The sequence below is a fragment of the Castor canadensis genome, chromosome 4 (genome assembly GCF_047511655.1).
Source record: "Castor canadensis chromosome 4, mCasCan1.hap1v2, whole genome shotgun sequence".
Classification (NCBI taxonomy): Eukaryota; Metazoa; Chordata; class Mammalia; order Rodentia; family Castoridae; genus Castor; species Castor canadensis.
Window position 1 is genome coordinate 62219536 of NC_133389.1, and position 14251 is coordinate 62233786.

The following is a 14251-nucleotide window of genomic DNA, read 5'->3' on the forward strand; positions in this document are numbered from 1 at the left end:
GGTGATAGTTTTAAGTTGTATGGCCTTCCATTTAGAAACTAAATTTATGAACAAAAACATATAATTCTAAGAATTTCCTAAATCTTTTAACTGACCAGAGCTGTCAAATTGACCTCACCACCTTGTCATTCTCTCAGGAGCCTGCCTCGCAGGTGGAGGTAGGACACCAGTAGGCTTTGTAACACCAGCTGTCATTTCTGTTCAGTTCTAACGATCTTTTACACCAGGAAGAAGCTCTGGTGTTATCTTATTGAGTCCCTCCCCTAGATAACTCATTTAGACCTGATGGCCCAGGACTCCAAGACAAGTAGAGTCTTCACAGGTTGTTCTTCCCTGTAAGTTGCACCCCATTTTCTTTGTTTTTCTCAAACACCTGTAAAGTCACAAAGCTGCTCTTTCCCTTCACCCCCTCCCCACTTCTGTGAGAAAGGTGAACTGAAAGAGGCCAGCCCTAGGCCACAAGCAACAGCCGAGAGAAGGGAGGGGATGGTGACACTTAGAGACAATGTCAGCCAGAAAATCTAGCTTTAGAATGGCATGAGCATTTAGATAATAAGCACGTGTAGCAGGAAGTTAAAAGAGTTACCATTACAGTAATTTGCTCCCGAAGAAAGGGTGAGAAAATTTATAATTGTGCAGCCCTGAGCTCAATCCCCATTGCAAAGGTAAAAGTCACTGAAATGCAAACAAGAGAAAGCCAGGTGCCGGTGGCACACACCTGTAATCATGGCTACCTGGGAGGCTGAGATCAGAAGGATTGAGGTTTGAGACCAACCTCAGGCAAATAGTTGGGGAGCGAGACCCTATCTCCAAAACAACCAGAGCAAAATGGACTGGAGGTGTGGCTCAAGCTGTAAAGGACCTGTTTGCAAGTGGGAAGCTCTGAGTTCAAACCCTAGTCCCACCAAAAAAAAAAAAAAAAGATTAGAGAAAAGGATTCCATAGAGAGAACATTGCCTGCACAGAGGTGAGAGAAGGTTCTTAACTCTGTAAAATCCAGTGAGAGGTTCATTAAGAATCCACAGGGAGAGCTTAGTCCTTGGGAATGCTTTCTAGAGTTTGTACAGGTTGCTATTGTACAAGAACAACAGCAGGGCTAAAATGAAGTCCTTTTTCCTCATCAAAGCCTGACCACCCTACTAGGAGACTGTGTCATGAATTGGCACATGTACATGGCACATGTGTGCTCACACACACACACACACACACACACACACACACAGAGAATTTATATATTGTTGGAGGCTAGCCTAACACTTACCTAAATCTACACAGTTCTTAGGTCAGAAGTCCGAAGTGGCTTCAGGGAGCAGAGAGGTAGGCTGAGGATGCAGTTGCCTATGGCATGAGCACTGGCGTGGGGGGGGAGCGGTGGGTTACACTGGCTGAGGTCATGCTCTGGAGGGTTGACACATTTTGGCCCTGCAGACAAAGTCTGGACATGGCCACTGGACATCCAGAAGCAGAGTGAGATTTTTCAGGAGCAGACATGGGGAAAAGTCAAGTTGCCATAGGATAAATGACTTCCACAGGCTCCATTCCTACAGTGACTGGTTCCATAAATGCACCAATGCGAGGCACTACATAAAGAAACATGACATCACAACAATCATGACATGCTTTTTCTCATTACATCAGCAAATGTTCCAGAAACAGTAGGACACAAGGCTGGCAAGGGTAGGGAGAGAAAGGTACCCTGATACACAAGTGAGACTTTCAACTCTTTCAAACTTTCTGAAAAGCAACTTGGCAATAGGTAACAAAAGCCTTAGAAATATTAAAATCATTTAGCCCAGTAATTTCTCCAAAAGAAATAAAAGACAAATATAAAGACCTTCCCTTGCATAGAAAGAAAAATTTAAATGACACAATGTCTAACATTATTATAAAAAGCTTATTGTTTTCTGCTATTTAAATGGTTATAGGAATTAAAATTGTGTTTATGAAGTGAAAAAAAAGTGGCATTCTAACAAGAAAATAAAAACCCAAATATAAATAATGGTTTTATCTGGGAAGCGGGATTATGGTGGACTGGTCTTTTCTCTGTTATACTTTAATTTCCCACAATAGATATATATTACTCTTTTAATCAAATAAAGAAGAGAAAATGTCAGTGAAAAGCTGGCTGGTGAGCTGGGTGCTGGTGTGGATGGGAGCTGTGGTGGGTAGAGCCTGTGGCACAGCAGCAGGTCCTCTGGGATGAGCTTTGCCTGTGGGCATGCTCAGTTATGCTCAGTTTGAGTGCAGGCAGTCATCCCTTGGGTCTACAGTGTGTCACTCTCCTTAAATGCCCAAGGCTGTCATGAAGCTTCTGGAACAGTCCTCTAGAGCCATGCTTCCCAGACTTTAATGTTCAGACAAGCTCCTGGGATCTTGTTAAAATGCAGGCTCTGGTTCATGATGTCCTGGCTATAGCCTGAGATTCTGCAGCCCCAGCTTATACATGGCAGAGATGCTGTCTGTCTGATGACACAGTTGGAAGATAGGATTGGATGGCTCTGGGTGGGGTTTTTGGATCTGCATCTAACCAGATCCCAGATGATGCAGCCTATCTGTGGACTGCATCTTGGGTAATGCCCTTTAGCACTCGCATTTTTGACTCCTCAAAAATGAGCTGGCCCAAGAACTAACAGCACTGGTGTCATCTGGAAGCCTGCCAGAAATGCAGATGGTCAGACCCTGCTCCAGACCTATGGGATCAGAGTCTGCTTTTTAACAAGATCCCTGTGATTTCATGCACAGCAAAGTGTGAGATAATTTGATCTGGGAGACACTCTCAAAGAGCTGTGGATAGCCTTTTCCAGGTGGTTCAGGGCATGTCCTGTGCGTCCCAGCCCTCAATCACTGGAGGAGTGAGCGCTCTCCTCTTGGCAAGCTGAACTACTTCCTTGTTCTTCCTGTATCAGCCAGGGTCACCAGTCAAGATCACAGTCCAGGTGGTTTATTACCTGTGGACAAGGATCAGCTTCTGGCTTTCAGTTCATTTCCTTGAGCAGTGCTGACCATGTCTTTAGGAGAAAAACATCTCAGTCACCATGGAGCAAACTTGGAATTCTTACATCAACTTCTTAAATCAGAACTCCTTGCCTAGACAAGTGGAGGTGACCGATGGAAACTATTTCTCAGGTAGGGGAGATGGTACTTGATATGGGAAATTCTGGGAGCTGCTATAAATGTAACCTGTCAAGTTCTGGAAGAACTATGAGATTGCTCAGCATTCCTGGTTGTTAAGACTTCAGGGAATTCTGTTCTAGATCATCGCAAAGCAGTGCTGTGCTCATTTCACCAGAATGATTTCCCTGAAAAAATAAAATCTTCTTTTTATATACTATAACTTTAGGAGGAAAAAAATCCCTTTCCCAAGACAGTAGAGTATTGGAAAAGAGAGAGAGAGAGAGAGAAATAATTCTTCTGTTTATTGGAAGACCTGTTTATTTGCTAAGTATTTGCCTTAGTCAGCCCTGGGAAGAATGAAGCATGCAGTCTAGAGATTCTCTTTGCTTGACTTTCCATGCAGTGTAGGTTGTCATATTTCCTGCTTGTTGAAGGTGCTTCTCTCTTTTTTTTTAAATTTGACAGGAGAGTAGAGAGGGAGGGAGGTTATTTACCACTGGCTATTTGAAGTTTAGTGATTGCCTAGAAAGTTAAAAAAAATCCAATGTTATTTTTGAACAGCGAATACTTTTCACTCTGCTAAGAAATTACTGCAATTTGACACATGAAATCTAAGGCATAGATAAGTGTGATCTTGAAAAATTGTCTCTTGTTGACTTGATGATAACAAAAAAAAAGTCATGTCAATGCTATAGGCGTTTTTCCCATGGTTATGAGAATTCAACCTGTGCAGAAAGCCATCTAGCACTTTGTCTGCATTTTATGAGAGGGAAAATGGGACTAACTCTGGAAATTATGGGGCGGCCATACCACCTATAAGCAAGGCAAATCATGAGTACCACTTATTGGAAGAAAATCTCTTCTAATCATTTTAACATCAAGATGATCTACACATTCTGACATACTTAAAATTCTGCCTCTCTAAGAGACATAGAATTACCCAATTAGTGGTCTTTTTCTATTTTTGTGGAGAGAATCCATTTGTCTTCTATGTTATATTTAACAAGTTCAAACAACCATATTTTGCTTAAAGTTTTCATTTACCAATAGAAATACTAGATACAAATCTCTGACTGTAACTTCAGTCTTAGAGAACTTTTCCATGCAAATTATTTTCTTTCAGGGTCACTGCAAAATCTATCATTCTCCAAAGGGGACATCATAACGGTCATTGACCTTCTACCCTCCCACCTCAGAGCAGAAGTGAATGATGGTGAGCAGACGCTGGGGATGATTGACATACCTCTTGGATATAAAGGTACAGTGCCCAGTGTTCTGTTTTACCTTTTAAGACCCTTTGCAGAATGTGCGTGGGGGAGAAGGGGAGAGGGTAACTTTTACCTAGTTTTGCCAGGTGGAGTCATGAAATGAAGACAAGTGCCAGCTGGAATTTGGTCTAGTGGAAAAGCAAATAGGAAATGGGCATTTTCCAGATGTGTGTCTGGAAAAAGTGACTGCACAATCCTGTGCTGGCTCTGTGACTATGTTTTCCACTACCAATGGTGTGCACACTTCTGCCTGCACTCCTCTCACAAATGCTTGCTTTGTTGTTGTTGTTATAGCATCAACTCCATGCCTGGTGGAGATGATGTCTGAGAAAATCTCAGCCTTTCCATACTGTATTGCATAGAAACAGTAAGTGCTCCTATGTAAGTGCAAAAGCTGTTTTCAGAAAGCTGCTGACTCCCTTGCAGTACAGACTCAGTTGGGCCAAGGTAACTCAATTGTGGGGTTGTTTTATTTTGTTTTTGAGACAGAGTGAGGACTAAAATATCCCATTCATTTTTTTGTAACTGAAAGAGAGCACATGAAATAAACCAGTTTAAATGAATTTCATATATATATCGGGATCAGTTAAGAGAATCAGAGAAGAGAATAAGAAGGGGAGGAAGAAATAAAGAGGAAAGGAAAAGAGAAAAGAGAGCAGGGGTGCAGAGGGACACACAAACACAGATGGGAAAAGAGGAAGATAGATAGATAAATAAGAGGGAATGTGAGGATTTAGTGTTTAAACCTAGGCTCTACAACTCAGAGTAGAGAGACTGAGAAAGTCTTATCTTCATCACTGGGAGGTAGAAATGATTCGGACAGAGCATTTGTGAAACCACAGAGTCACTGTTAAAGCCAGCACCAAGGCTGGCCTTTTTGCAATACCCAGGGTAGCTGTGGCCATTCCAGTAGAGATCTCAGGTCCCTGGAATCAAGTGAACATCTGAGGCAGGTGTGGGGCGGGGCCAAGGGGGAGAGGGGGTGTTGATGCCAGAATGGATAAGGTGCTCAGTTTTAAGCAAATGATCAAAAGAACACTAATAATGACTTTTTATTGATAAAATATTAGGCTGCTTGGACATTGATGCAGTGCCACTAAACAGTACTGCTAGACTGATATAAAGAAAATTGTCTGAGTCGGGCACCGGTGGTTCACGCCCTAAATCTAGCTACTCAGAAGGCAGTGATCACGAGGATCTCGGTTTGAAGCCAACCTCAGCAAATATTTGGTGAGACCCTATTTTGAAAAAACCCATTATAAAAAGGCTGGTAGAGTGGTTCAAGGTGTAGGCCCTGAGTTCAAGCCCCAGTACCACAAAAAAAAAAAAAATGGGTGAAAGGAAGATCTTTCCTTTTTTCAACTGGCCTCTACATTCTTATAAAAACAGATCCAGAAGTTCTCATCTGCAGCTCTAGATGAAGAAGCCACATGTTTCTCACTCTCCTAGAACTCCAGTGAAGAATTTTAGGCATAGATTTCCTGCAAAAGAAGGACAGAACACTTCATTTTGATGGTTCATCTATACCAAGGGTGTTTTTAGTTCTGGAAAAGCATTTCTAGGATTAGGGTCAGCTGGGAAGGCCGGAGGTCCCTGCAGTGTTCCTCTGGTCCTGCCTATTGACTAGCACAAACAGCAAGTTTGTTCTTTTTTTTTTAATATTCTTTTTTTTTTATTCATATGTGCATACAATGTTTGAGTCATTTCTCCCCCCTCCCCCCACCCTCTCCCTTACCCCCCCCCCTACACCCTCCCTCCCCTTCCTACCCCCTTGATACCCGGCAGAAACTATTTTGCCCTTATTTCTAATTTTGTTGTAGAGAGTATAAGCAATAATAGGAAGGACCAAGGGTTTTTGCTAGTTGAGATAAGGATAGGTATACAGGGCATTGACTCACATTAATTTCCTGTGCGTGTGTGTTACATTCTAGATTAATTCTTCTTGATCTAACCTTTTCTCTAGTTCCTGGTCCCCTTCTCCTATTGGCCTCAGTTGCCTTAAAGTATCTGCTTTAGTTTCTCTGCGTTGAGGGCAACAAATGCTAACTAATTTTTTAGGTGTCTTACCTATCCTCACCCCTCCCTTGTGTGCTCTCACTTTTATCATGTGATCAACACATGATGGTGGGAATGTAAACTAGTACAACCACTCTGAAAAAAAATTTGGAGTTTACTTAAAAAGTTAAACATTGATCTACCATATGATCCAGCAATACCACTCTTGGGGATATACCCAAAAGAACGTGACACAGGTTACTACAGAGGCACCTGCACACCCATGTTTATTGCAGCACTATTCACAATAGCCAAGTTATGGAAACAGCCAAGATGCCCCACCACTGACGAATGGATCAAGAAGATGTGGTATCTATACACAATGGAATTTTATGCAGCCATGAAGAAGAATGAAATGTTATCATTCGTCGGTAAATGGATGGAATTGGAGAACATCTTTCTGAGTGAGGTTAGCCTGGCCCAAAAGACCAAAAATCCTATGTTCTCCCTCATATGTGGTCATTAGATCAAGGGCAAACATTAACAAAGGGATTGGACTTTGAGCACATGATAAAAGCGAGAGCACACAAGGGAGGGGTGAGGATAGGTAAGAAACGTAAAAAATTAGTTAGCATTTGTTGCCCTCAATGCAGAGAAACTAAAGCAGATACCTTAAAATCAACTGAGGCCAATAGGAAAAGGGGACCAGGAACTAGAGAAAAGGTGAGATCAAAAAGAATTAACCTAGAAGGTAACACACACACACAGGAAATTAATGTGAGTCAACTCTCTGTATAGCTATCCTTACCTCAACTAGCAAAAGCCCTTGTTCCTTCCTATTATTGCTTATACTCTCTCTACAACAAAATTAGAAATAAGGGCAAAATAGTTTCTGCTGGGTATTGAGGGGGTGGGGGGGAGAGGGAGTGGGCAGAGTGGGTGGTAAGGGAGGGGGTGGGGGCAGGGGCGAGAAATGACCCAAGCCTGGTATGCACATATGAATAATAATAATAAAATAAAATAAAAAAAAGGGCAAATACAACAAGGGGATTAGTTTGTTCTTCCATGTGCAAAATAGAACGCTGACCTTCCTGTTCTGCACAACCCCTCTTCCCAGCTGAGGTCCAGAATGTTCTCATTGAAAGATGTATTCCTTGGTGTAAGCCTTGGCTAGGGGTGGGGAGTACCAAGTCGGCTCCCAAGGAAGGAAATCTCTGAGAACAGGCATGGTAAGGGAGCTGAACAAGTAGGTGTAGGGGCACCCAGGTAGCGAGCCTCTCTGGGACACATTTCACCTGCTTCCTCTCCCCATTGAAACTGTGCACTTTAACCCAGTCTTTACAGGGAGCAGGAGCAGTGACTGTGTTTCCAAGCAGGAACATAGGCAATCAGAAGGGCCTGCCCCTTGGACTCTGTCTCTGCCACCCAGACCTGCCTGCTATAATATAAAAGGAATTTAGATCCTGCTAAGATCTAAATAACTGATCAGAAGCAGCAACAGCTTTCTCAGTAGGCTTGGGTATGACAGTCAGAAGTAGGGAAAGAGTGAGAGAAAGCAGCAAGGGGCAGGGAGCCCAAGCGTGACCAGGAAGAAGGAAAAACAGGGCACATCAGCAGGGAAGGCTGCCTCAGAGCACTTTCAGTAGTTCACTTGAGAGACACAGCTGGAATGTCCGATTTGGAGGAACACCTTACCTTCTATTATTGCCTCTTGCCTGCTGTCTGGTTGGGAACATCACTAACCTCTTGATGTCGCTCTATCTAGTAATCTATAAAATGGGGATAACAATCTAGCCACTTAGCGAACTCCTTGAGCCTCTGATGGCCACATAGTGCTTTAAAGTTTTAAAATTGCCAAGGGCAATGTTCAAGGTACCAGCCAGGATATTTCTCTATGGTAAGATCGATGTTTCCCTAGTTGCTCCAAGAGAGAAAGGGATTTTGAAGATGGAGTGTGAGGTTTCCTAATTGGCAGAGGCATGTTTCAGGTGACTGTGCAAATTACAGGAGTATTGGAAAGGAGCACACAGGGCATTGTTGAGGAAGACCAGGCTGAGCTGGACACCTACTGCTCTGTGTCTTTCTCTCTGTATTTATTTCCTCATTAGCATTCTAATGTGCCTCTCTGTTAACAGTAGCCTACAGGGTCAGATTAATCAAAGTGGCAAACATTCCTCTTTAAATTGCAATTACAACCATTATTTATGTTTTGAAATTAATCAATCACCATTGATTACCTTTACTATTTTTATGTTGCTTTAGAGAATGGGACAAACAAATCTCCAACACCTTCCAGGGTAGGTAGCCTTGTGCTGGGGGCAGGAATGGTCTCCTGACATAACAGAAGAAGGAAGGGGGGTTGGTTATGTGGTTGATATTAAAATTTAAGAGGCAATTTCTGTGTAAAGGAACATGTAATTTATGATCTTGTATTTTCTTGGCCAGGAGCTTGGTTTTTTAATAGACCTGTGTCTCAGTTATAGGTCACCCATATCAGCACATTTTGGGGTGTATAAGGGACGCTTGTTAATGTGACATAACCCTCCTGCTTATTAGGGAGTGTTAGAACTGAGGGACAGACCTCTGTGTTCAATATAGCCATTGAATTCTCTGGATACAAATTGGAAAAAAATCTGTAATATTCTCTTGCTAGCTTCAATGTGTAGCATTTTTCCTTAGCACAACAGAAAAATGGATGTTTAGCAATATGGTTAAAATCATACTTGCACCTTGAGCAAGACAACAATTCAGTCTATGATATGGAAATTTGAATAGCTTCTAATGCATGACTTTCTAAATATCTCCAGTCATCTCCCAGTATCTGTGACAGATTGGTACCAGAACCCACCATGGGTACTAAAATTTTCAGATTCCCTTCTATAAGGGAATTAAGTCGCTTCTATAAAATGGCATGTATTTTATATAACCTACACAGATCTCCCCATGTACTTTAAATCATCTCTAGATGACTTATAATACCTCACACAATATAAATGCTATGTAAATAGGTGCTATACTGTGTCATTTATGGAATAATGACAAGAAAAAAAGTCTGTGCATATTCAGAACATATTCAGATTTTTTTATCAAATGCTTTTGACTCAAAATTGGTCAGATCTACAGATGGAAACCTGTGGATTCAGAAAACCAACTGCATTTTTAGCATCTCATCTCATTCTTGTCACTTGAGAACTCGGCCAGGCAGTTGTTATTAGGAAGATACATGATATAATAAAAAAAAAATTTATAAAGCAGGGACTGGGCCTCAGAAAGATGCCTTTGAATGTTAGGACTGCTATTGTCTAGACTGTGTGGATAAGGCAGCCTTTAAGCCTGCTTTGTAAGAGGGGTTCTGGAGGCCAGGAGACCATCTCATATAACATGTGAGGAGTTTCCTGGTTGTGGGAGTGAAATTTCCTTTTTCAGGCAACACATGTAGGCAGAGGAGGCCAGAATGGTTGGTGACTCTGTAGGGGTGCACAGGGATGGGGTTCCAGGCAGGGTGGTAGATGAACCAGTCTTCCCCAGTCTTCCATGGTGGGAGGGCCGTGAGTGGAAGCAGCATGGAGCTAAGTGATACTAGAGACATGGGAACCAATTATGAAGAGCTCTGAATGATGGACCAGACATTTTCATAGGGTGGGAGGACAAGAAGTTTGTGGAATGTGAGTTACAGGTCTCGCATATGTTGGTGGCACCTCCCTGGGCTGGGTGGGGATGCACAAGGACACCAGGTTGGTGTGGTGGCACAGGTAAGTGGAGATGCCACGGTGCTACCTTCAATGAAGCTTGGGCAAGCTCAGCATGGGGTGGGAGTTGAGGTGATTTTTTTAGGATATGTAGGGGGCAAGAAACAAAATTCCAGCAAGTTTGTTTACACAGAAGAGATCTATTGGCTCACAACAGGGAAATCTGCTCCAGCTTGGTCTTGCCTGCTGCAGCTCTTTTGGCCCTGCCCATCCTCACCTAAGCACAGCTGGGCCCTTGGCTCCTGTGTTATGCCCCCTTTTTTTGATATAAAAAACAAAACAAAAGAATTGCACATCCTTAGTGCACACAATTTTATGAGTAGAGCATGTGCACACCTGTGTAACCATCAGCAAAATCCATGTAATAATCAAACATTACCCCCAATAGTTTCCTAGCGACCCTTTGGGTTTTTTTTTCTTTGTTTTCCCTTTTTTCTTTCCTTTTTTGTTTGTGGTAAAACAGTTAACATGAGAGACCTGCCCTGTTAATTTTTTTAAATGCACAATACCATATCATTAACCATAGGCACTACATTGTGCAGAAGATCTCTAAAACTTTCTCATTTTGCATAGCTGAAATGTTCTACCCATTCAACAATCCCCATTTCTCCCCCCACCTCTTCCCTAGCCCCTGGCCACCACCCTTATAAATATCAGTTTCTTCTGAAAGTTTGACTTTTAGATTCAAGCAGTGTGAGTCCTCTGTGACTGGCTTATTTCACCATATGATCCAGTAATTCCACTTTTAAGCATTTATCCAAAAGAATTGAAATCAGAATCTCAAAGAGGTATTTGCACTCCCGTGTTCATAGCAGCACTATTCACAATAGCCAAGATATGGAAACAACCCAAGTATCTATTGATAAATAAATGCAGGAAGAAAGTGTGGTATCTACATATGATGAAACTTCAAAAAGAGGGAAATAGAAATTCTGCCATTTGCGACATGATGAATGAGCCTATGGCTCACTCATAAGGGTAAAGGTAATACTTTCCCTTCCATGCCCCGGAAACCTCACCCGTGAATCTCAGTAGCCATTCCTGAGCCGATCTCTGTATCAGGGAAAGCTGTTTATTGATGAGCTTCTGGATTCCTGGCTGGTCAGGGGCAAGGCCAGTTTTCCCTGGAACACGTGGCCTGCTGGACAGAGGGGTAAAACTGAACACAACTCAGCCAACTCTGGGATGGAGCAATGGGCAGTGGCATGACCACCCTGCACACCAGAAGAAGTGGTGCAAGAGAGGAATGGAGGGTGCTCAGCCATCAGCTATATTTGGAGATTAAGGGCCTCTGGGTTTCCGATACTTCGTGGTAGTTGAGATGAGCTCTGTGCCCACGTGCAGCAGGTGAGCTGTGTACCCAGGTCCTCTTGGAGTGACACTTGCCTGAGCCATCTCTCTATAGGAAACCTCTCCCAAGGAAAAGCAGAGAGAAGCCACTCCAGGACTGAGGCTGGTGAGGAACTGAGTCTTCCCCTCCATCAGGCACTCCTCAGTCCCCACCAAGGCCCTGCATATGTTACAAAAGCTCAGAGCAAACTCTTGCTGGTACATTGCCTGGAGTGCTTCAGGTTTTAAAATGTTTACTTGTATCCCCAAGGTTGGAAGCCCTTACAGGATAGAAGACAGGCTCATTGGCGCACAGTCAGTGTCTCATCCTGATGTACTGACTTTTCTAGGCCTATAATCACTCCCAGCTCTCCTGTAGGATTCTCAGGAACTCTGTTTCCCAGTCCCTGGCTCCAGATCTAGCAGCTTTTTAAAGTTCAGTTCCAGGCACCTCTGTGCCCAGCTCTACCCTCAAGGGTGAAGTAGGTGAGGTATGGAATTGCTCTGCCACAAGTAGGAGAGACCAGGGCACCCCAGGAAAGAGCCTTCAGAGCCCATGACCTGGACTTTGTGGATGAAGACTGGACTTGGTTTAGGACTCACTTTACCATTTCCAGACCAGAATGAGGGCTGACATCTTTCTCACTGTATTGAAATGCTGCATGTGTCTGTCTACCCCGCCTACCACAAACCAGAAAGTTTCAGGGGCAGATCTGAGACAGTAAGCAAATCCCCCACGTGTTGGGCTGAACCAAGGCGTCTGTGGAAACCAGTTACTGAGTTCATGCTGTGAAGCCCAATTGCATCTACCCAGTGGGTTCCTTAGCTTTCCTCCAATTAAGCAAACGAGTGATCCCACTGGAGATTGAATGAATGGCAAGATCAATGGTAGCTGTGTGAAGCAATTTATCTCTTATCTATTCACATGTCCAACACATGGGCATTTCAGCATCTTGGTCTCAGACCCAGTTTGTTAACTTTACAGATAAAAAGATTTCTTGGCTCTCAAATCCTATTTGACTTTTAAAGCCCTACTAGGATTCATAGCAGAGGAAAATATATTTTGTGCTTATTCCCAGAGCAAGTTATGTTTTGCTATTAAGGCCAGAGAAGAGCTTCTCTGAGGCTGTTGATGACCTAAGGCCGACACCTGCAAGAATTTCTCGGCTTTCCATTGAGAATAAAGGAGGGGGAACCAAAAACATGGACCAGGATAAACCCACTGCCATCCCTGTGTTGGCCTTGCTTTAAAATGCCACGGCTCACAGAACAGCATGGTGTAAAGTCTCAGAAATCTAGTGCACCTCCCACTGCAACTACAAGCAATTCTGCCCCGATTGCTGTAACCCGGATGACCATGCATTCTGCTGTACAGGAACAAACTAATGAGCTGGAGAGCTTTCTCGAATGGGAACCTGCTGGCCCATTGCCTAATGCAGCATGCCTGGGACCTCTGGGAGCCCACCTCCTGGATTGCCAACGTGCCTGCTTGCAGTGGAACATGCTGATGTGTCTGTTGCTGGGGATAGGATGTAAGTGAACTGTAAAATAGAACAGCAGGTGAAGGGAGACCCTGCAGGGAAGCGACTAAACAGTTCCTCCCAGCACACTGGATATCAGCAGCATCACTGGAATAGCCGATTCTCAGATAACAGGGCAGTTATCTGCCCGAAGCGCACATTACGAACACAGCCATGGAGCCACACATTAGGAGAAAGTCGCAGTCACTGGTGTGGGATGCAGCAGCTTCAGGCTGGAAATCTGTGTCAGAGAGCAAGAGTCATGCTTCACTCTTAGTGATGGTGAACCTTGCAACAGCTGGGCCATATATAGTTAATGTTATCAAGCTGAGGCCAGGTTAGTGGGGCCTGCTGGGCGTTGAACTTGGTCTTTTGAGTTGAGGGAATAAAATAGATTGGAAGACACTAGTGACTTGTTTCTCTGTGAGATCCAAAGGCTGACCAAAGGAAAGATGGAGTAATAAGAGCTTAGAAGACTATGGAAGTCTCCAGAAAGAACTAGAAGCTTCCAGAAACAAACTCTCACCTACCTGGTGTCTCACACACCCTGCAGGCTTCTCTGACAGAGACAGGCCTTGCCGGAGGGTCAGGGTAATGAAAAATGACTACATCACAGCTGTGTTTTCCTTTGTGCCTGATTTGGCATGTCTTTTTATCCAGTCTAGCTCTCTGTTGGAATCATGGTGGGTAGACAGCTGTAACGATAGCAAATAGGAAGAAAGAAATGCTCTCTCTGGCTGACTCACTAACTTTCTTAGGAAGAGTCAGCAACTCTGCTTGCTCAATTCTGTTTACTAACCCCCCAGGTGATTCAATGTGAATGCCATGTCTGACACCTGTCTTTCCTACATTTCTGTCTGCTGACTGGGGGGAGGGTAAGCATTACTGAAGCATGGAAACACTGTCTCTCTTACCTGACATAGAGTCCACTTGGTATGTGGGCTTCATTGATTTTCCCAAACCACAGTGTCTCTGGGAAAGACATGGCTTTGGCTTCTCTGTGCTCAGCATTGTGCTTTTGACCTTTACCCTAGATGCTGTCACCAGAACACAGTGGTTGCAGCCTCAGCATTGTAGCAAGAGAAGGAAAGTGATCTTTGTGTAGAACAAGATGTGAAATAGATAAACCACACAATACCCCATCATCCTGGGCTTGCCCACAGAAACTGAGGTGCATTAATGCTGTTGAGTCTGCTATTCCTTCTGGGTCTTTCTGAACAGCAGCAGAACTCCGCCTGAGCTCTAAGGAGGTCAGCTGCAGGCACTTTGGGCTTAC

General features: G+C 43.6%; 1 protein-coding gene across 1 annotated transcript in view; it reads left to right on the forward strand.

Annotated features, from left to right (window-relative positions):
* The first annotated feature begins 2766 nt into the window (after window positions 1-2766).
* The window catches only part of LOC109675542 (protein THEMIS3-like), a 95876-nt gene continuing 84391 nt past the window's right edge, over window positions 2767-14251 (forward strand). Inside the window, exons 1-2 of the mRNA XM_074070328.1 lie at window positions 2767-3126; window positions 4238-4372. Of these exons, the coding sequence (XP_073926429.1) occupies window positions 3036-3126; window positions 4238-4372 (226 nt within the window). The 5' untranslated portion in view covers window positions 2767-3035. The remainder of the gene's footprint in view (window positions 3127-4237; window positions 4373-14251) is intronic.